Genomic DNA, 23,496 nt, shown 5'->3' with positions numbered 1-23,496 from the left:
ATTACATAATGTGTGAAGTCACGGACGCACATCGCAGAGCTAATGCAAGATGAGCATTTGTAGTTAAATAGTATATCATTTTTTTTTAGAAAATGACTAATCGTTTTGCTAGATAAGACCCTTACTCCTCGGCTGATATCATGTAGAGCCCTTGAAAGCTGCATTGAAACTGCAATTTGGACCTTCAGCCCACTGATCCCCAAATCCTGGAATGTTTTTTTTCGACTGATGAAAGAAAGACATGAACATCTTGGATGACTTTTAATTCAGGAGTGAACTAACCCTTTACTCAGTAAAATAGTTTTGTTACTAAACAGTTGCATAACTTAAAGAAGAGCAATGTTACCATTTTTCCATTGAAAAAAATGTAATTAAACGAATAACTTTGCTACATTTGTTTAATGATCTAAATTTGATATTTGTGGTACAGTCTTCTAAAACACATTTTAAAACTGATATTCAATCTGTTTTGACATTTTGTGTGCATAGACAAAATTGACAAATAATAGTGCATCCTTATTCCATAAATTTTTATTGTCTAACATGGCATCTTCTCTTCTGTTATTATGTAATTAAAGCAAAATAACATCTGTCCAGGGAATCACAACTTAAACATTGGTGTTAGCATTAAATGTAAATATAGAATTCTCTTACCAGTTCCAGGTCGCCCCATGATGATGTCTTTGCATGGCACAGGATGCAAGGTCTCTGTGGGAAGTATGAGCGGCAGCAGGGCAGTAGGAGCTGGGTGACAAGGGACAGGCTGCTGCAGTGTCACTTGGCCATTCTTATCTTGCCCCCCTCCATCACCCGCACCAATGAGACCAGGCCCTGGGACAGGGCTAGGCACTGATATGCAGGCTAAGGTGGCGCTGGATTGCGTAGGTAGACCTGCAGGGGTTAGGTTTGGAATGGAAGAGGTAGTAGACACTAGAACAAGAGTTGAGGTGGGATTCTGCAGTAAGACAGATCCATTAGTGGAAGCAGCGTTAATTGGAACAGGAACCTGGAGTCCTGTCTCCGAATGTACACCAGTTTGGCTGTTTTCTGTGGAACTGGTCCTGTCCACCTCTGCAACTCTAGCCAGTGGGAGTTCTGTAAACTTTATTAAAGGAACCTCCGGATTTCTCACTATTACTGGAGAGTCTCTCAAAGGCTGCTGGGAGACTGTACATTGTGAACCTGATTCTAAGCTTAGGGGAGAAGCGGGTGGGGAAGAGGCAGTGGTTGAAGGCAGTCTTTGGGGGTGAGTGACAGTAGTGGTCTGAGGAGAGATAATGCAGAGATTTGTTACGAGAGAAGTGTCACGACAGCTTTCCCGTTCCTGATCGGGTTTGCCATATTCCTGTGACAGTGGAACTGGGGGAGGTGGGGCATCCGTCCTGCGTTTGCCTGGGCTCATAGGTACAGTGAATGTTAGATTGGTGTGGAAGGATGGCACAATACCAGACAAGTGTCTGTCTTTCTCTCTCTCTGTGCCTCCTGTTCCATGTTTTGAGACACCACTGTTGGTTCCACTGGGGTGTTTGTGGCGCCGAGGAGGCAAGACTGGAGAGGCAGTAATAGGACTGAAACTTGCAGGGTGGAAGCCAAAAAGTGGCGAAGCTGATGGGGAAGGTGTAGGTGAGAATGGCGACTGATTTGAAATCGGTGAGAATGAGGGTGTTACAGACCTGGAGCCCAGGGATACCAGCATAGTTGCAGCCTCACATTCGTCAAAGTCAAACCGAGAGAAATCTTGAGGAAGCAGTGATGGCAAGCCAAGACGTGGACGAGAGTCCGTACCTCGGCTGCTCGTCTCACTACTGTCGCGAGAAGTCTCATCCCAGTCAAATTCACTGCTAGCACGACCCCGCAGATCTGAAGGTGTCACAGTCCCTGAGCTACTCTCTCCACCTCCTCCACTCCCTCTCTCTCCCACTGCTCCCTCCATTTCTTTGGTACGCATGGAGAGGTGACGAGAGCAGTAGCCACGACGCTGGGACTCTTTCATGCAGCCTTCTCGTGAACACAAGCGGCGCCACTGCTTCCCATTGAACTTCTTACGGATTCCATTAGGTGTACAAACCACGTCACCTTTCTTGTATTTCTGTTGGGCAGCTGACAGTGGTGTCCTTGATCGAGGAAGAAGCAGACGAAGAGGCAGAACTCCCTGGAATTGGGGTGGAGGTCTGTGAAGGTGTAGGAGTCTTTTCCAGAGGTGTCAGAGAACCCCTGGAGCTGGGGGAAGGAGGCACCGAGGGTGGCATAGGGTGAGAGATCCCCCCCATCAGACCCTAAAACTGCAGGTGAAGGGGTAGGCTGTGGACTTCCTAAAGAAGTCCCGGAGATGCCTCGCACCACTGTAATGGGACTTGGATACCCAGGAGGTTTGGAAAGAATTTGTCTGTGCTGATTAGGCACACCTGCTTTTGGTCCACCTGAGACTACGGGTCCTCCACCATCTCTGAGTGGTGCCATGTTAAGCCGCAAGACCTCCATGTCCACCTCTGGAGTCTGCAGTTGCTTTCGCTCGTGTTCTCTTTCTCTAACTCTTTCCCTATTCCGAGTTCCATCATCCTCCTTCCTAGTTGCTAGACTAAACACACTGTTTGCTACCATAACAACTGCTGGTGAAGTGGAAGATGAAAGATGTGTGCTTCCAAAGTGATGAACCCCTGTGTCTGGAGATGGGAATCTGCAGTTCTCCCTAGGAGGACCTGCACTTACTAAATCCATTCCCTCACTTAACTGACATAGCTCTCTCTCCACTTCTATTTCCTCCCTGTGCTCTCTCTCCTCCCGTTCTTTCTCTCTCATAACCCCGTCCCATGGCGGAACAAGGAGGCGCAAGTTCTGGCGGGTAACCCATACAGTCTTTGTACTTGATGTCTGTTGCATCTCCTCACTGCTGCACCTCTCTTTCTCCTGCTCTAATTCCTCCTGCAAAAGCACCATGTAGGGGCAAGCTGAATGAGAGTCTACCTGAGCAACCACACCTTCTCTGTACAACTCTTTACCTTTATCTCCTCCATAAGGCACACAAACACGCGTCCCAACCTCCACAAGTTCATTTCCCGGGGGCGGGGCGTCTAAAATGAGGTCAATGGGTTGGTGTGGGCGACTTACTAATGTATGAAATGGATATGACAGCAGTGTCCCCTCCCCATTAATCTGCAACTCTACATTCAACTGCTCTCTACTGGAGCCACGCACCACACCACAGATAAATACGTATTCCTTGATCAGCTTCTCATCTTTCTTTAAATTAGTTCTTGGTCTTCTACGTGCTAGTACCCTTTGGTTTTTCAGTCCCTTAGCTAGTGCTTCTGCTATTGTTGCAGACCCTCCCTGCTCAATTTGTGTGTGATTAGGGGACAAGAGGACAGACAGGGTTGAACTGTTTGAGAGGTTGAATCTTCTTGATGCTCTTACATGGTTCCCTGAATTTAGCTGCACACAAGAGGGCTCAAGCACCTCCAGATCCACAGAGTGCTCGCTGGCTGTGTCTGTGGATGATGAGCGCACAGAATTTGGGGCTTGCTCCCCATATCCGTCTACTTCCACCATTTGGACCACCTTTTCTCCCTCGGAAGGCAGCTCACTTTTCAACATGTCTCCCTTAGTTCTATCTCCTTTTGGAATTTCTGTGCTTGCTATTTTCCCTATTTCTCTCCTATTATTCCCACTATTGTCCAGATTAGTAATATCTGCTTTAACTAAATCATTTCTGAGCACAGGAGTAGTGCTCTGAGAAATGGAGTTGTGTGGAGAACTTAGATGATTGCTGTGAATAGAGAGTTGGGCTACAGGTGTTGAACTGATGGGAGAAATACTGGAAGCTTGATGTTCATACATGTATTTCTTCTTGGGCACCCTGGCTTTGAAAGTGGCTGTTTTTCGACTGGAGGGTGTGGTGGAAGTGTGGTTGGCACTCAAAGAGTTATTTTTATTTAAACTGTTGGCTGTAGTATTTGTGTTTTGTGTATTGCTAGCAATGCTGTTTGCATGTTGACTGCTACCTTTACTGTTTGTGCTAGTAAAGTTTTGTGTGTTTGTGTTACAGATGTCTGTGCTATTACTATGTGAATTTTCATGTGCGTTGCTGGCTATCTTGATCGAGTCTGTATTATCTGTCAAACTGTTAGTGTTAACATTCCTGGGGCTTTTTGCCTTATTCACTACTACTGCACTCTCTTCAGATTTTGATGTTTCCATTGTCCTTTCTCTTATTTGCTCTTTTAACCCCTCACTGTTAAGGACGTTGCTATTATTGATATGCTTGTCCTGAGAGCTATCTTCTTTGGATGGAGTGTATTTCTGGTGTGAAGGTCCAGGCGGTGTTGTCTGTGAATGTCCTTCAAGCTTGCCCCCTCGTTTTCTTGCTCCTTTTCCTCTTGTCGATAAAGGAGAGCGTCCTCTCTGTTTCTTTGGTGGCCTCATCTTTTTTTAGTTTGGCAACTATTTCTCCCCTTTTTTTCTTCTTTCTTTCCTTCTGTTTAATTGGCTTTTTTGAGGTTTCTTTTTCTTCTCTTCACAACAACCTGTAACAAGAAGGAAAAAAGTGAAGGAGAAACAAATAAATAGACATTTCCTTGTTATCAGTATTGAGTAATTGGAAAGATATTGCTCCATGTGTGTGAATGTGTCTAAATAGTAACAGGCGTGCTGTATACACAAAAAGGTAAAAACAACAACAAAAAAAACCCCTGTCATCTAATGTTTATATTTAGGCAGATGTATAGATATCAACGTATTTTAAATAGAATAAAAGGCTGACGAAAAACAGCAGACCATGAATGTGCTTATGAATAACACAATCAAGTTTCACATGCAACAATGAATTTACAAAAGAATATTTGCAAACAGGAAACCTTCAGCAAAGCACACGCTCTATCCAGTACACCAAGTACTTTTCTGAAACCAAGGCTGGATGATCAAAGTGTGTTCATGTACAGTTAAAATGCTTTGATTTTTAAAACAAAATAATCGTTATGCTTGAAATACACACTGAAAGTCAAATGGTGTGCAGAAAAAGTATTTCTTTAGATAGTGTTTTTTTTTTCCCATGTTTGAACCTGTGCTGTAAATTTCCAAAATCAGTCGTAAGTAGCACAGGTATATTTGTAGCAATAGCCAACAATAGGTCAAATTATAGGTCAAGATTATTGATGTTCATTCAGGTTTCTTTTATGGCAAAAATCATTAGGATATGAAATAAAGATGATGTTCCATGAAGATATTTAGTAAATTTCCTACTGTAAATATAGCAAAACTTAACTTTAAGGGCAATTTTCTCTTTTTTTTTTTTTTAGCACCCTCAGACTCCAGATTTTCAAATAGTTGTATCTCGGCCAAATATTGTCCTATCTTAACAATCCATCAATGGAAAGCTTATTTGTTCAGCTTTTAGATGATGTACAAATATCAATTAAAAAATCTGGTCACATTTAAAAAGTGCATAACATTTTATTTTATGTTAAATTAGTAGGTGAAAGTCAGTGTTATGGCATTTTTGAAAGTTATAGCATTCTTTTCAAGGCTATACATATGCATTTTCAGAGTGACATGTTTTGGTTGACACACAACTTTTTAACAGTTTTCCAAAAAAAGCTTGAAATCAAAACAAATGTCCTGTGTGACATTTTAAATAAATAGCCAATAAATCATAATTAAAAGGCTATGTACTTTATTTGGGAATAAAAGTTAAAAAATATAGACAACACATTGTACTTAGTAGAAAAAATAATTAAATTGTGTATCCATAGTTGTTACCCATTAACTAAATATGCTAGCATTAAAAACAAGTATGTAAAATGTATTTTTTTTTTCATCCATTACATCCATATCCACATTTAAAAGAATGTGACCCTCTCAAAAAACTAGATGGAAATAAATCCACCATAAAAATGCCTGATTTTATCCCAAAATTCCAAAATCAAGATGCTGGATTTGATAGCATTTGATGGCAGGTTTAAAGGAGAAGTCCACTTCCAGAACAACAATTTAAAAAAAATTTACTCACCCCCTTGTCATCCCAAGATGTTCATGTCTTTCTGTCTTCAGTCGTGAAGAAATTATGGTTTTTGAGGAAAGTATTTCACGATTTTTCTCTGAAAAAAAATTTGTATACTTTTTAAGAACAAAAGCTTGTGTAGCACAGGATCTGGGATGCGCATTCACGATGCTACGTACTACAGACCCAGTGTTTACAAAGCAAACGCGCAAAGACTAAGAAAGCTAAGTAAATTTGTAAATGCTGTTTACAAACAATAGGATACAACAATGTCCTCCTCTCAAGTTGTAGGAGAAAATAAGATGGAGTTTTTCGCCATACTCAGTACACAGACGATGAACTTACACATGATTCGTAGTAGTGATAGGAAGTTCGGATCATTTTACCGACCTTTGAGTCTTGTTCAGCAAAATGAGTGAATCTTTTTTCAAGTCATTTCGTTCATTTTAGCAAAATATAATTAAAATGTTACTTGTTACTTCCCTAACACATCTACTGCTTACACAAACGTTGATCACACTACAAACAAGACAAAACTATAATGCTATAAGAAACAGAAAAGATTAATTCATTGTTTACCTGGGTCTTTAGTCTATGATTATCTCACCTCACCTCTTATCTGACAAGTTTTCGGGTTTGAGTCGTTCGTTCATCACGTGACAGCCCCATAAAATGAATGAACGACTCAAAAAACCCGAAGACTAATTCCAGTACAGAACCTAATAGGATGTTGCGCATGCGCGACTGAATGAATCACTCCCCGAGATGACTCGTCCTTCGGGAGTCACAATAAAGATTCGTTCAAAATGAAAGAATCGTTCAAGAACGACCCATTACTAATTCGTAGCATCGTGGATGCACATCCCAGAGCCTGTGCTACACAAGCTTTTGTGCTTAAAAAGTATACAAAAGTTTATTTTTTGAAAAAAGTGACAGATTGTTTCGTTAGATAAGTCCCTTCTTCCTTGGCTGGGATTGTTTAGAGCTCTTTGAAGCTGCATTTAAACTGCATTTTGGAAATTCGGGGCACCAGTGAAGTCCATTATATGGAGAAAAATCCTGAAATGTTTTCCTCAAAAACCATAATTTCTTTACGACTGAAGAAAGAAAGACATGAACATCTTGGATGACAAGGGGGTGAGTAAATAATTTTTAAATTGTCGTTCTGAAAGTGGACTTCTCCTTTAAACTCTGGATTTTGCTTCTTTAGGCAAGACAGTTACAACTCTTTAGCTGCCAATGCCGATAGAAAAACAAATTTTGCACATGTGCTTGTTCTTAAGTGTTTTCAAATTAAAGTATCAATATGACATCAATAGATCTGTATACTTTTACAGTCTAAATAACAATAATCATAAATAATTTGTCAAAAGGCTTTGTATCGTAAGTGAATACTGTATGTCCTATAATGTTAAGACATGGGAAATCAACAATCAATGTGCGCACAATTCATCATGTCTCCTGATTGTGATTTTTGTGTAAATATCTCACAACCAAAAGTCGTATGAAAATGATGTGAGGGGGATCCACAGCACCCATGTGCATATACCAGATTGGGATTGTGTGGGCGCCTCCTTTCCCTCTTTTCCCATACCCACATTACATACTACACACACAAAACAGACATATTTAGCATCTGCTGTCACGCTGCAATACACAAACATGAAGAAAATCAGACTGAGAATTCAGCGAAAACAAAACACAAACATTCGCTCCTCTACACATAAAATGCATTTTAAGCCAGTCCCCCACCGGCCTGTCCTTATTCATTCGTACACACAAACACGTGTGTGAAATCACACTCGTCTACAGTCAATTTCTCACTCTCTCTACTATTCCACACTCCCACCCACTCACAAAAAATGTGCAAACAGACACTCCCACGCAAACAACACACGCACAGGATTTTCCTGTGAGAGATGGCTTTAAAAGGAGAATTGGGGAATTCTTTGAGTCATTCCAAGAGACACCCCACCCACCGTTCCTACTGACCTTAAACTGTTTATTTGCAATGGAGAGAGATTTCCTTCCTGGTTACTACATGGAATATTATACAGAAAACAATGTTATTAGGCTTCAAAATTCAGGATTGTTATATACAACCTCTGAAATTTCAGAAGGTATGTTTGTGAGGTTTCTGAAATGGTTATTTCAGAGTATGACAGCACGTTATTTTCGAAATTGCATAACAATTTTAATCACTTAGATGCATATATCAAAACACAATGCATGAGTCAGCATAGTACCAACTCTCAAACAATCAAGCCAAAATTCAGAGTAAATTCCACTATTATCAGCTTTTTTTTCCTGACCTCAGCGTAGGTTGGTAATTTAATATTGTGTTTTCCCTTGTATTACCCCTGATGGGGAGTCAGAAAGTCTTGGGAATGTTAAAGCCATAAAGAAACTGACAGGGAGGTCAAAAAGAAATAATTGCAAGTAAATAATGGCAAAAAAAATACCCAAGGGCCAGGCCTGATCCACACACTAAGAACATTTAGAATAAAGTAATTAGGCCTTTGTGGTAAAGAACCTATGACTCATACTACATGATCGATCTTCAAAAAGAAAAAGCTGCGCTCGATTTCATCTCAACATACTGCTTTACTACACATTTCAGTAAATTCACAAAAAAACAACAACAACAATATTTACAATAAATGATATAATATATATATCATAAATAAATCTGTAAATCAGATGTTGTGTTTATCACATTGGTGTATAATTTGCTAACATTATTCTCGAGTTTATATTCAATTAGAGTCACCCAGCATACCAATTAAATTTAATGAAATAGTAAAAACAATAAAGCAAACACACAATAAAATCTTTAAAAAAAAATTGAGGGCATTACATAACATTCATGTTAATAAATATTGTCCTCAAAAGTCAAAGCATAATTGCAATATCCTAAGTAATAAAGCTATAATATGATTGTAAGTGTATCATAATCTTTTACACAATAAATCCTGAACATACCACGTCTTCCTCGTCCTTGGTCTATTAATATATGATAAGCGAAGTTGTTGCTTAACTGATGTAGAGGCAACATGACCCTTAAGTTTGTATATAATTTAGTACTGCGAATGATTTTTCAACTTCTTGTTTATGGCTGACAGAATTCAACAAATTACTCCATGCCCATGATCGGAAAATTTATCACCGCAATTTGAAATATACCATGATCATATATAATCTTCTCAGCTGTGAAGCTTAAGCGTGTTGCTGCTACGTTTGCATAAAATCACAGATCCCTGCAGCTTCTAGAAAAAATTCTGCTCTGGAAACTGAAAACCCCATGTATGATATCAAACTGCACAACCTACAATTTAAAAAACATGTGACCCTTTACTTTAACAATCCATAAAATCACTATTTATTTGAAGATTTACTTCTCATGAATTTAAACCACTGATAATTGAAATTACATTTGATAATTAAATCATCATTTTAGGCCTCCAGTTTTTCACATAGCTTTTCACAAGCTGGACAACTTGCCAAGTTGCGAGTGATAACTAGTACTGTAATACCACAAGTTAGCTTGTTGCCAAGTTATGTGCATCAAGTTTAAAGTAAATGTTGTAATACTTTGATATCATTCAGTCGTCAAAAAAACAAACAAAAAACAAAAAGGAGCAATAAGTTCCTATCTAAAAATATATGCAATTTTAGACTGAGAAGTATCAATTCAGAGTGGTAAATAGAAAAAAAAATGAAACATGCTGACTAGTGAAGTAGTAGTTATTAAGTGCCAATAAGAGATTCTTTCATATATTTTATAGAATTCTAGTCTAATAATACAAGAATTACAACAGAAAACAAAACAAACATGAGATCACAGCAATCTGTGATATGCATCTATATGTTAAATTATAAGTAGACAGATTAACGCATTCTGAAAATAATAATATTACAAATAATAAACTATATTAAACCATTCAGATATTTATTTTGTCCAACAACAGACGTGCGAAACTACACGCACGCACTTTCAGCTAATCCTAGGTCCACTTTGCGTGACTCTGACAGCTCTGACTCGGACGTATGTGACTACAGCTGGTCAAGCGAAGCCTCAGCATTTTGGATATTAGCATGATACCTGTATTAAAGGTCTAACTAAAGCAAGAAAAACTCTGACGTCAGCCATATGACAGAAGTCCAATCCAAGCACACACTCTGAGCGGAGTGTTTTCAGCTGAACCGTTACTGTTTTATACGGCTCCGTGTGAACATCGTTGTAAAACCTGCCATCCTCATCCTCAGGTCAGCAACTGCTGTTACAACCTTAATCCAGTATAGAAACACATACACACTTGATTTGAGTTGATATATGGACAAGATACTTTCAGCTGTCACTAAACAACTACCTTGATCCTAAAAGGTCAAATAATTTATTTCAGAATTAATAATAAATGTTTCCTGTTTATAAGGCTGAACGAATCCATTTGATTTACAGTCGTTATGCACACAGGCTATACATTTATTAAGGTGAATCAAATGAGTCAGAACATATTTCTGATCATCCAGATTAAAAGATGATATTTTGAATTTAATGCTAAGCGTTAAGCCACAGTGATGATCTATTTTTTTTTTTTTTTAAATGTAAAGCCTAGAATATACGATGCGTCACACCAATGCCAAGCACAAACACACACACACACACACACTGCTGACGGTGAACCAGTTGTCAATGGAGCAACTGTTTGTGTCAAAGACTTTGCTCAAACCAAAGTCTTTCCCTTCAGGGGTCAATAAAGCACCTATCTTATATATTCAGACTGATGTGCGACAGAAAAGGGGGACACAGACTCACACGCACTTGTGATGCCAGTATGCCAGCCTGTCACACTACTCGGATTTAATTGGAGAATAAGTCTTACAGTGCATCGCTCCACCGCAGTGTTACGAAGCAAAATAAACATGCAAAAATGCGGATTACCAAATAAACAAAACAACAAAACCAACCCACGACTGTGGCATACACCACAACGTGTGCGATTTTTCAAGTCAACCGTCTGCCCACTCCGCACAACACATTGCGTATCAACACTTATTTTGTGCTCATTCACAGATTGTTCTGCAAATGTGCATTCTGGGGCATGCAGAAGGGTGCAGGGCTGCAGCAGTGCAGTGCCGTGCAGCTCAGGGGCACGCATGGGTGCCATGACTTCCTTCCTCCCCAAGCCCGACCATTTCCAACTGTATTACCTGCTTTATATGGACTTTAAAGTGGGTCACCAAGGGGGTGTTACAGTCACACACATGAAACAGCAAAAACATGGAGAAACTCAAGAGACGAGTGCACAACAAGGGGCGTCAGGGACGCATGCCACACTCTTTGAAAAATCAGCAGCCGTGCAGTTTCCACTCAAAAAAAATCTCCTGCAAAAGAGTTTGAAATCAGTATAAAGCGCGTACCAGACGAGCTCTATGGATGCTGAAGCAGTACATGCACCGTGTGACGTAGACGAAAGGCTGCCCAAAACAACACTCCACCACCATCAGGCAGACATGGAAGAATATCACTCATTTGACCCAAAGGAGCAAAGGTGCTCAGTGGCAAACACCTACCATTACTAAAAGCATGCACCACAAATGACCTGATGAAAAAAGAATTGACGGATGGTGTTAATGCAGGCAAACTGAGCCATCATTATGGAGACACTCTTTAACACCAGAGTGCATCATATTTACGTGCATCTCTAAAGATGACAAAATCTCAGGAGTGTGTAATGTGAAAACCCCACTTCGAGGAGGCCCGCTAGGGCTGAATGATACTTTTAAAATATTAATTACAGTATTAACTGGTGATAAAACTGCAGTTTGAATGAAATGCTTTTTTATATTTCGTATTCCGACCTGTATTTGACTATGAGGTGAGCTATAGCAATAATGCACAACAATGGAAAGCGTACCGTCAGAATGCGCACGAAAGCCGCCGGTGGTAGTAGTAGTACTCGCAGCGCTTCGCAATGTCACGGGAGTAGTACTATGCCAAGCACTCGCAACAGCTAAATTAGACAAGGAAAGGCCTTGTAACAGAGTAAAAACAGCTTTAAAACGTGTTGAAACACACTGGCGGTGACGCGCAAAAACACTACGCAAAGGTTGTCCATGTCAATAAGGACGTACATGCAGCAAAAGTTGCAAATTATTCACCTTTGTGAGCCGTCCTAGCAGAGAGCCGATGACAGCGCGTGTAGTAAGTCCGAGTAATAGCGTCGGTTACGGAGTAAAGTATTAATTTGTTTGTTTTTACATTGGCGCCGTGACGTTCTTACTCGCTAGTACTGTAGGTAGTGCAATCCTTCCTCGAGCGTAATCCTGCCAGTGCGTAACGCAGTGCATGAGTGTCAGTCCGCTGTGTTCAAGTTGTTCAAACTCATGCCGTTCAGCCAAAACAATTCTGAAAGGGACAACTTAATAAAGCTTGGTTTGAACGCTGTCTTTAAAACATTTGACAAAGTTTAACTCTGCATCCCCACCCCCTTCCTTCTTCTTGCTCCGGGTCCTTCCTTGATATTTTAGTGTTCTCCATTTGTCTTTTGCACACAACACTCGTGTCTAAAACACGGGTTGTCACTAATATTAGCGCTGGATTCGTCAGAGTAATAAGTACTTACCAAAACAGCAGAAATACTTAAGAGGTAACCGATGAATTTACGGTGCAAATTGCAGATGGGCTCTGTAACGTGGCGAGTAACGTCCATCCATGTCTTCTGCCTGTCGGGAATTTTACTTTATATCGGTCCTCCGTAAAACATCTTTGCCCCCCCTCCCAACAGCAACTCAGACAGGGATTAAAAACTATATGAATCCCTTTTCCACTACAGTCACAAAATGGTGAATGAACCACTAACAGCTGGCCCGCCTGGCCAATCACAGCGCACTGACAGATACAGTAACCTATGAATGTGACAGCACAAACTTAGAGGCGTTTCTCAGTGGTTTATTCCAAATGATTGACAGGCGCTCTGGGCCAATCGCAGTGAGGCTAGATACCAAGCCGGCGCTCACTCCAAAAGTTACAGTATCCAATGAGAGCGCCGGGAACCATAGGAACAGGGTGTGGGCGGGCACTAGGGAAGTGTTCAAGAAGCGCTGGCCAATAACGCGATACGAGTTTTCGCTCCCTAAATAAAGGTGCGTGTTTACCACAAACGACAGCGCGACGCTTGCTCTCAAAATCGGTAGTTTTTCACTTCCCAACTTTCACTTTCAAAAAACTCGTATGTTTCAGTAACAAATTCAGTCATTTATTACGTTCTGAATATTTTAAAGTAAGGTAAATTCGCTGAACTTATTCGGTTAATCCCCCTCTGCAGGTCCCTGACTAGCCATTTCACTTTCACACTACTATGCTTGTGAATACGGGATGGACTGCTCTCAATTTTTTCCACTCTGCCTCGCTTTTCTCTCAGCAACAGCCCCTCACCTCGTGTGCGAGAGCCAATCGTTGCGCCGCATTCCGCTGTCTCTAACGTACGTGCCGTTGTGCCCCGCCCCATCCATACAACACTTGCAGGATTTTGGAGGTGACGTCATCGTGCCGGCGTGCGATTGGCCAGAGGGGCCGCGTCGACCAGCCAATGAGCAAACTCAGCGATGAAGTCATCAAGCATGTTGCCACCAGCTGGATGGTAGGGGCGTGGCCTGACGTACTCGCCTAACCCCATGCTTGATGCGTAGTAGGACAACATACTAGAGACTGATGAAAGCGAAATGAGACATGATTTTAAAAAACATGTCGGAAAAATAAGTATACTTTACATTTAGTTCAAATACGAGTACTGTTTGGTAACTTTGTTTGTTTGTTTTTTCAAACGTAGACGTACTGACGCATTAAAGCGTAAGTTGCATCTACATTCATCGAATGAATCTCCGTTCTGAATTTTCTTTGAGAAGCAAAGACGGCGTTACATAATCGCTGTTGTAGACAGAATCAAGCACTCTCAAGCGCCATCCTCGTGTTAAAGCAATGTACAGCGACCTCTGTCGGTTTAATCTTGATAAGCACAACTGTAAAAGTATAAACATGTACACGCGCCACTGTGTGGTGGCTTTGGGGGTTTCAAAACACTAAGAACAAGGTTCTTCAGTGTTTTTTTTTATTGATCAAGATGAAAAGAGAATTTAAAATAACTTTGTGTACTACTCAAGTGTCATACCCCCTTATTAGCACTTCTTCTCCCTAGAGCCCTGCCCTTTGACCTGACCCCCTCCATGGTGACGACCCGTTTCTTTTGGCTCTGCAGTGCTGTGTCAATCAGCTGTCATACATCTCTCCCTCTACTCTACGCTCCCACTGTGCCACGGGGAACTGCATTCCCTCCTCTAGATCTCTGAAACGCAGACGACGACTGAAGTGATAAAAGAAGTAAAAGGGAGACGACAGACAGAGAATGTGACAAAACAAAACATGACAGGGATGATGAGAGTGAGACGAACCAGAGGCAGTAATATAAACACAGGTTGCATTTGAATCCCACAACGGGGCTATTGAAGTTTTTATTCAGTCAGTGCTCATAAAGAACATTGATCTGAATGGGTAAACAGAGCCGATGCTCACTGAGTACGTTAAATAAGCAGTGAATACAAGAAGTTAATAGTAAACGTAAATTAAGGTCATCAGGCAATGTCAAGTGTAAAATAAGCGTAAAATGTTCCATTTGAATCATCTCTGTGAATGTTTTCTCTCTCTGTAGGCTACTTTCAGTTTCACAGATACATATCTAGCAGATGCTATCCAACTTTTTCTTCCAGTAAGAGTGGGCGTGGCCATTTGTAAATTTTATGGGTCTGGCTTCCGGTCTCATCCGCGTCCAGCTATTTTTAGCTATACAAAACAGCGTGGTTTGCTGCTTGATATTGCAAAAATTGATGAGTCTCACCATATTATTTAAATGTATTATCTTAATTATGATCACACTGGTTTGTAGTGCAGTTTTATTGTTTACTGAATTTTGTTATTTTTCTTGTTATTTCCATATAGGGGCTAATGAACTGAAAGTCTCACCCATAGCCTCACTTCCGCGTTAAAGAAAAAGGTGAATAAAGTAAAACTAAAATAATAATAATCATTTTATTTAGCAATATTACAGACATGCACTTTCATATTTAGAATACATGTCGTTTGAATGAGCAAAATGATTGAGGGAAGCCTATAAAATCAATAGTGGTGATTTTAAATGGTTGATAACTTGTACTTATGCTTTTCAGACAGCAGAGGTCAGTCTTAAAGAGTCTATGTTATATATCAGATCAACAGGCTGGATAAACAACATGAATTTATAAAGAACTTATTAACTGCTAATGGTTGTCTAAAACATATTGTTTTGCAGGGAATTATACTTGATTTATTATTTTATTTAATAAATGACTTTTTTTTTGTCATGTTTGCACTGTATCCAAGTCTGTATGTATAGATACAGTAGAAGTCAAACATACACCTTGCAGAATCTGCAAAATCTTAATTATTTGACCAAAATAAGAGGGATCATACAAAATGCATGTTCTTTTTTATTTATTTCTGACCTAAATAATATATTTCACATAAAAGACATTTACATATAGTCCACAAGAGAAAACAATAGTTGAATTTATAAAAATGACCCTGTTCAAAAGTTTACACACACTTGATTTGAAATACTGTGTTGTTTCCTGAATGATTCAGAGCTTTTTTTGTTTTGTTTAGTGATAGTTGTTCATGAATTCCTTGTTTGTCCTAAACAGTTGCCCGCTGTTCTTCAGAAAAATCCTTCAGATTCCACAAGTTCTTTGGTTTTTCAGAATTTTTGTGTTTTTGAACCCTTTTCAACAATGACTGTATGGTTTTGAGGTCCATTTTTCAGACTGAGAACAATTGAGGGACTCACATGCAACTATTGCAGAAGGTTCAAACGCTCACTGATGCTTCAGAAGGGAAAAAAAAAAAAAACAAAAAAAAAAAAACATGCATTAAGAGCCAGGGGGTGAAAACTTTTGAACGGAATGAGAATGTGTACATTTTTCTTATTTTGCCTAAATATCATATTTTTTTCATGTTGTACTGCCCTTTAGAAGCTACAGATACGTACATGTTCCCCAGAAGACAAAATAAGTAAAATTTAATCTTCAAATCTTCAAATTGTAAAAGTTTTCACCCCCTGGCTCTTCATGGACCGTGTTTCCTTTTGGAGCATCAGTGTGTCCCTCAGTTGTCCTCAGTGTGAAAAGATGGATCTCAAAATCATACAGCCATTGTTGGAAATGGCTTAAATACACAAAAATGCTGAAAAACCAAAGAATCTGTGGGACCTAAAGGACTTTTCTGAAGAACAGTGGGCAGTTTAACTATCACTAAACAAAACAAAAACAATAAACAGCTGTGGATCATTCAGGAAACACCACAGAATTAAGAATCAAGGATATGTAAACATTTGAACGGGGTCATTTTTATAAATTCACCTTTTTTGTCTTATAAACTATATGTTAACATCTTTTAAGTGAAGTATCTTATTCAGGTCAGTACTAAATAAAAAAAATATATGCATTTTGTATGATCCCTCTTATTTTGTTAAAATAATTAACATTTTGCAGATTCTGCCAGATGTATGTAAACTTCATGTGGACCTCCTGAGATGCTACTTGCATGATTAAAATGGACACAGAAACCAGATGGCTTTTAACCAGTTTAATTGACCCTGATTACATTTTAATTACAATTCTGAAAAAGAACACAAAAAAATGAATAAAGGAGGAATTAAAATGTTACATCATGGTATTAAAACCTGTTATTATGAATTATGGAACCACAGAAATAAATCTTGAGAAAGAAAGTGAGAGAGATAGAGACTTATACACAATAAAACAATACACAATATATCTTTTAAAATCATACAATCCCCAGATGAAAAATTTACAAGAGCAAGAAATCAGTAACACTACAAAATAACAATTACATGACGTGACTCGAGTTCAAATCATAAGCCCGATCCTCCCCCCGAATGCCCTTCCTCCATCCTACATCTCTCCACAATAACCACCTATATTAAAGTTACAGTTCAACGTTAATTTACAAAATTTTAAATGTTACACTAAACACACTGTCGGGTTGCTCGTGGGAAGGCAGGGGTGGGGGAAACATTCTTAAAAGGATCTCTTACAGTATTGTATACAATGTTATCATGACTACAACATGAGGAGAAGAAAAATGTCAACGAAATATGATAATAACTAATAATAATTAGGATGAACAGCAACATTGACATCAGAGAGCAGATAAACGAGCAAAAAAGTAAAAGAAAACGTGACATCCTGGGATAACCAACGAGAGCAGCCTAAGAGAATAAAGTCCCTCCTAAAGAAAAACAACGCACTCGCTTTGTGCCCAAACAAACGTTTACGGACCGCACTGGTCAATACTGCTCACCCCGTCTCAATTTTGTTCAATTTTGAGGTAAAACAAGTACAAAGACTTGACTCGTCGAATAAGAACGCAGGAGGAGATCTGATTACAGGAATAAGGCAGCTTAGAAAGAGTCCAAAACTTTGAGCAGGTGACACCGTTGCCAGTTCAATGTTGTCTAATGTATTATTTCAGGTGTTAGAGACAGCCGTGATATATCTCTTTCCTGTCACTGGGAAACCATTATATCATGGCTAGTGTCCGACTGGCCACCCCTTTGTGTGCTCGACTTCCACAGGGCTTTAGTGCACAGGTTTATGAGGTTCATGATGCAAGGTTTCAAACGAATTACAGCCTTGGGTGTGGTGTGACATACATGCACAGAGACCTGCAGCCTCTGTCAAACACACACACATACACACTCTCTCACACACACACACACACACACACACACACACACACACACATCAGTTGTGGCAGTAAGAACAGGATGTTGAGGAGGTGCGTGCTGGTTAAAGAACCTAATGTGCCACATCATCCGTGGTGCAAAGCTCTCGTGCTTTGTTAGAGTCTTGTGTACAATTTAGTATTCGCTCCTCTGCCCCACCTTTCATTAACGTGATAAAGCAACACTTTCCTCCCTTACCCAAAGAGAAGAGTCAATCTTCCTCTCAAAACAAAATCGCTTACAAAACCCCCTGATATATCTGTTAATGCTATGCTTTCCGTTTATATGTGTAACACATAATATATAAAGGTATATTGAGTGTATACTGTTCTTTTTTCTTCTTTTCATGCTATTAAAACAAGGCATAAGAGGCAGTGTGTGAGAATGTGTGTGTGTATGCAAGAGAGCGACTTCTGGCCACTACTATCTTCCTATGCTTAAGTATGTAAATGTTCGGGATTACGGATTGAAACTGCTATTTCACCTCCCCAGTTCAGATCTCATGGCTGTAGAAAGTTAATCAGGACCGGCACTTGATCTAAAGGGTACATCATCAAGTGCCAAAATAGTTAAATATTGAGTCCCAGTTGGTCTAGTTTCACTGTACAAGCTTGTGTGTGTCTGGGATGCTGGTTTAGTTCACACTGAAGTACTGACTATACAAGGGAAGCTTGCTATAAACTCCCGAATGTAGACTGTCGAAGACTAACCAACTAAGGAACTAGCCGTTTATAAGTTTTAGGAGTGTGGTCTCTGAACCGCATTACGCCCCAGTCATTTCGTCCTAGACGGAATGAAAGCGATTCAGGTATGGTCCCAGAGAGGGAAAAAAAGAACGGAAGATAGAGCGAGAGTTTTAAGGTGAGCTGGTTTGGATAGAAAAGGAGAAAAGGAAAGGTGGAAAGGAGGAAAAGAGGGAGATATCCTGAGAACTTACACACAGCTAGATTTTCGAAACACACACACTCAGACGCACACGCTTCATACAGGGAATAAGAAAGGGGTCGTGTTTGAGTGTGTGTGTGTGTTGAGGGATTTTGTCCCTGAGGGTTCGGACTTCTGACCAGGCTGGTTTTCGAACAGTGTCTGTTTGTGACTTTCTGTGCATTTGTATCCCACCAAATCGCAGTCTGTCGCTGAGGAATATCCTAATGCTGGGCTGCTGGAGAAGAAGATCAAGTCCCTCAAACCAGAGCAGTCTTTGATGTTCTCTTTGTTGGGTTTTGAGGGATAGCTCACAGGCACTTTGCAAAATAAACTTCTCTTCTAAAAATATAAAATATTCTCTAGTGCCAAAGGTCAAAGTTCATGACTCCTGAGGGTCGCTGGGGCACGTGGGTGAACTCATTCCTCGTAGCGGTCACGATGAGATGTACTGGAACGTGTGCTGGCGAGCCCCTCGGCGGGGAAACGGGATTCGATTAAGTGAGGGTCAGTTAGTCTAAGTGTGCAGTGGACGTGTCAGTATTACCGTTGTCAGTATCAGCAGTCACGTGTGTGAGTGGGTCCATCAGCAGTTGTAGAGTTGTGTATCAGCAGTCGTCTACGTGTGTCGATGCGTATCAGCACTCCTTGTTCTCCAGTGACAGTTGCGCCGTGGCTCGGTGGAGCTCGGCGCTCACTCTGTGGTGAGCGAGAGGAGGTGGGCTCTCTGCTTCTCCGCTCTCCTCCACCGTCCCGTTCCTCTCTTCTCCTCTGACTTTCTTGTCCTCCGCCTCTTCCATGTGCTGGTCTTGGTCCCAGCGGCGCTTGAACCGGAGCTTCAGTGGGATGCACTGGGAGTTGGATTGCGGCAGGCCGCCGGAGGCCAGCTGCATGTCCGCGGGCTCCACGGGTTCGCTCTTCACGCTCCGGCGACTGTCACCTGAGGATGAGGTGGGAGGGATGAAGAAGGGTGGAGGGGCGGGGGCTTTGAACACCTCCTCTTCCAAGTCCTCATCTGGGTGGAGAGCGGCATCTGTGCCGTTGGGCTGTTGGTGCTTTTGGTTGGGAGGATAATGGTTATGGTGTTGATGGTGATGATGACGGTGTTTGTGGTAGTGAGAGGGGAAAACGTCAAACTCTTCATCTCTTTCGTCAGCTTCTTCATCACTGATGTCAGTCACTTCGACTTCCTCTTCGGATTCAATGTCAGATATGGGCTCAACCTATAGAGAGAGAGAGGGTGCATTTAGTGTCAAAACAGAGCTGGGTGTTCCCGACTAATTTCCATGAATTGTCCAGTTGTTTGTGATGACTGGAAGAGGACTTTAGTGCAAAAACATGTTTTTAAAGATCTTACTAATTTCAAAGCAAAGAAATAATTTATGACTGAGCATAACCAGACTATATGAAATTTTATTTCTATCAATTTTCCAGGCCTGAAAGTTACATGTTTGAAATGACCAATTTTTAGGGTTTCTAGGACTCTGTGCACTCCAGTTCAATACAGTTAGGGTATGTCGAAAAACTTCCTCATTTTGAAGTTTTCTCCTCCAACTTTAAAATCGTCCTACATTGCTGCAGAAGTACTGATCCAATGTTTACGTGAAGTGAACATATAAAGAAGGTCAAACGCCCTTTACAAAAAAAAAAGTAAAACAGCGATGTAGGATGAGTTTGAATTTAGAGGAGAAAATGAGATGGGAGTATTTCAACATACCCTAAATGTCTTGAACCGGAGTACACAGAGTACGCATGCACATTGCAGAGCTAAAAAAGATGAGCAAAAGTGTATAAATCGCAATTTTGTTTTTGGAAAATATCGTTTCACTAGATAAGACCCTTCTTTCTCAGCTGGGATCATTTAGAGCCCTTTGAAGCCGCATTTAAACTGCATTTTGGAAGTTTAAACACAGGGGCACCATAGAAGTCCACTATATGGAGAAACTTCCTTAAATGTTTTCCTCAAAAAACAATTTCTTTACTACTGAAGAAAGAAAGGCATGAACATCTTGGATGACAAAATTATCTGTAAATTTTAGTTCTGCAAGTGAACTAATCCTTTAAGTCGAACACACCTTTTCCTTTTGTATGGGGTGTTCACTGAGTTCCATCACAAAATATATGTCATTCAACCATCAGGTTGTGAATGTATCACTGTGCCTAGGTTCAGTATCTTTAGATTTGCTGTCAAAAATGACAGTGTGAATGCTAAGTGTACCAGGACCAAATGTATCATTTTCCTTTTTGATTCGGACCAAATGAACCAAACGAACCAAACTGTAAGTGTAAACACCCTAAAAAATATCCAGGCTTTATAATGGTAGTTAGTGGGTGTTGAGATTTTGAAGCTAAAAAAAAGTGCATCCATCTATCATAGAAAGTACTCCACATAGCTCCAATGGGTTAATAAAGGCCTTCTGAGGTGAGTCGATGTATTTTTGTAAGAAATATAAATCTATATTTAAAACTTTATAAACCATGATCTCTAGTTTCCACTAACTGTCATATGTGCGTTCACGAGAGAGTGGTGATCCAGCAGATGACGTAGGACGTAGATGTAAAGTAAGCTCTGGTGAGAACAGTCTCATGAGAACCAAGTTTTGTTTAAAGCAAAGGGAAACCAGTCTTGTTTTGATCTTCTAATTTGTGACCAATGTTTTGTTTTGCTCTCTCCACCTACATCCTACATCATCCGCTAAAATGCCACTCACTCATGAATGCACGTAGGACAGTTAACAAAAGTGAGAGATTATGAATTCTAAACATGGATCATTTTCTTACAAAAATGCATTAGGTCACTTCAGAAGGCCTTTATTAACCACCTGGAGCTGTGTGGAGCAATTTTTATTATGGACGGATGCACTTTATTTTGCTTCAAAATCTCAACAGCCATTCACTGCCATTATTAAGCCTGGAAAACCTAGGACATTTTTGAATATAACTTAGACTGTACTCATCTGAAAGAAGAAAATCATATACACCTAGGATGGCTTGAGGGTGAGTAAATCATGGGGTATTTTTCATTTTTGTGTAAACTATCCCTTTAAACATAGATTAACAGATTGTTCTGCATTTTTTAAGGAAGGCGTCAAAATATATTTTATATTTTAATATATTTTTAAAATATATTTTATGACTTGTCAAGGAAATATTAGAGATGTATTGCTTGATTTTTAGAACTTATTAAGCATGTTGAATATTGGAGTCGGTGTAAACAACCATCAGTACGTTTACATAAACTAAAAGTTTCACATTTTGCTGTAAACACTTTAATGGTGAAATACACTTCATGACTTTTACTTAGATTGCTGGCCTGATTTACAGTATAGAAAACATTGTTTTCATTTGTCATGTGTCTTCCAGCAGATTTTCCTTGTGAGTTTGGAATGACTTAGTGTGTGATCTTCAGTCATTTGGTGTATAATGCCCAGTTTTTCTTTGTAACCATTTACAAAGTCAGCAAGTGTATTATGCCTAGTACTTTTTATAAGTTGCACAGTGCATTCCAGCCTTTAGTCTGACTAAAATCGTACCATTCCATTTTTTGAAGTTCGACAAACAAAAACCAAGGAACAAAAAAACTCTTAAGTAGCAGCTATAACTGTTCATGTGATTGTACAGAACATAATTCCTGATTACCTTAATCTTGGGCAAGCCAGCGCTGTTTAGTGAGCCCGTTGAGGAGGAGTTGGACACTAGTCCCGATCCGCTGGCTGAACTGAGGTCACTCCCAAACGACAATGAGGAGCCCAGTCCGGATGTAGATGAGGAGGACAGCGAGCCCTGTCGACCCTGACTGTCACGCTGTTTTCGGCCCAGTGGGGGAGGCTGGAGCTTGAACTTGAATGGAGAATGGTGTTGCTCCTCCCCCAAGTGATGGTGAATAGGGTGAGCGTGAGGCGGCGGGAGGGTGGAGTGATGACTGTTAAGCACCGAAGGCCTCTCGGCAGGGCCGCGTTCACAGCCCTGGGGTCCGGGCATGCCTTTGTCGGGGCGCTGAGGCTGAGGAACAATGATGTTTGGATAATGAAAGAAGGCACGAGGGCTCAGGTGGTAATTGTAGACACTCTGAGTGTGAGCCTGCAGGTAGCGCTGCATGTCTTCAGGGTTGAAGGAGAAGATAGAACCAGGCATGGGCGACAGGGTAGGGGAGGGTGTGTAGGCCAGGTGAGAACCTGGGGTCATGGAGAGCGCCGGCGAGAGAGGTGGCGCCAGTAGACCTGGACCTCCCGGACCGGGCAAAGGCGACACGGTGAATGGCGAGAGAGGCTCGGGATGAACCCTGTGTCCGCCAACCTCTGACACTCGATGACCTCTGTGACCGCCATGTCCACCGTACATCCTGAACATCGCCTCGTGAGACAGACGAGGGTGGACGGCACCTCGGAAACCACCGCCGCCGCCGCCACCACCGCCACCTCCTCCTCCTCTCTCAGCCACTCTTTCCGTCACTCTCTCCTCTGCCGCACCTCCGTTCCCATCCTCGATCTCAGAGTTGACAGAAGTTCCATCGCTGCAGTCAGAGACCGACCCACGGGCAATACGGCGGCCACTGAACATCCCAGGACTGCGCAGTTCCTCGCTGCTGGGGGACCGCAGCACCTCTGACACCTGCATGTCTGAAGGAGTGGTGGGAGGGAAACGGAAATGGGGACCTGTAGGCACTGGTGGAGCACTTTGAGGTACAGCCGCTCCTGCAGAGAGACAAACACAGGAGGAGGTCTTAGACGCGTTTTGTGT

General features: G+C 40.9%; 2 protein-coding genes across 2 annotated transcripts in view; both read right to left on the bottom strand.

Annotated features, from left to right (window-relative positions):
* cicb (capicua transcriptional repressor b) overlaps positions 1-12,875 on the bottom strand; it is a 51,697-nt gene extending 38,822 nt beyond the window's left edge. The window contains 4 exon segments of the mRNA XM_051131938.1: positions 655-2,123; positions 2,125-2,267; positions 2,269-4,523; positions 12,622-12,875. Coding sequence (XP_050987895.1) covers positions 655-2,123; positions 2,125-2,267; positions 2,269-4,422 — 3,766 coding nt within the window. The 5' untranslated portion in view covers positions 4,423-4,523; positions 12,622-12,875.
* A 3,780-nt stretch (positions 12,876-16,655) lies between these two features.
* erfl3 (Ets2 repressor factor like 3) overlaps positions 16,656-23,496 on the bottom strand; it is a 59,357-nt gene continuing 52,516 nt past the window's right edge. The window contains exons 4-5 of the mRNA XM_051131939.1: positions 22,396-23,450; positions 16,656-19,979 (exon numbers count right to left, since the gene is read on the bottom strand). Coding sequence (XP_050987896.1) covers positions 19,395-19,979; positions 22,396-23,450 — 1,640 coding nt within the window. The 3' untranslated portion in view covers positions 16,656-19,394. The remainder of the gene's footprint in view (positions 19,980-22,395; positions 23,451-23,496) is intronic.

This window comes from Labeo rohita, chromosome 16 (assembly GCF_022985175.1).
Source record: "Labeo rohita strain BAU-BD-2019 chromosome 16, IGBB_LRoh.1.0, whole genome shotgun sequence".
NCBI classification, from domain to species: Eukaryota; Metazoa; Chordata; class Actinopteri; order Cypriniformes; family Cyprinidae; genus Labeo; species Labeo rohita.
This window is presented reverse-complemented; position numbering and strand designations above follow the sequence as displayed.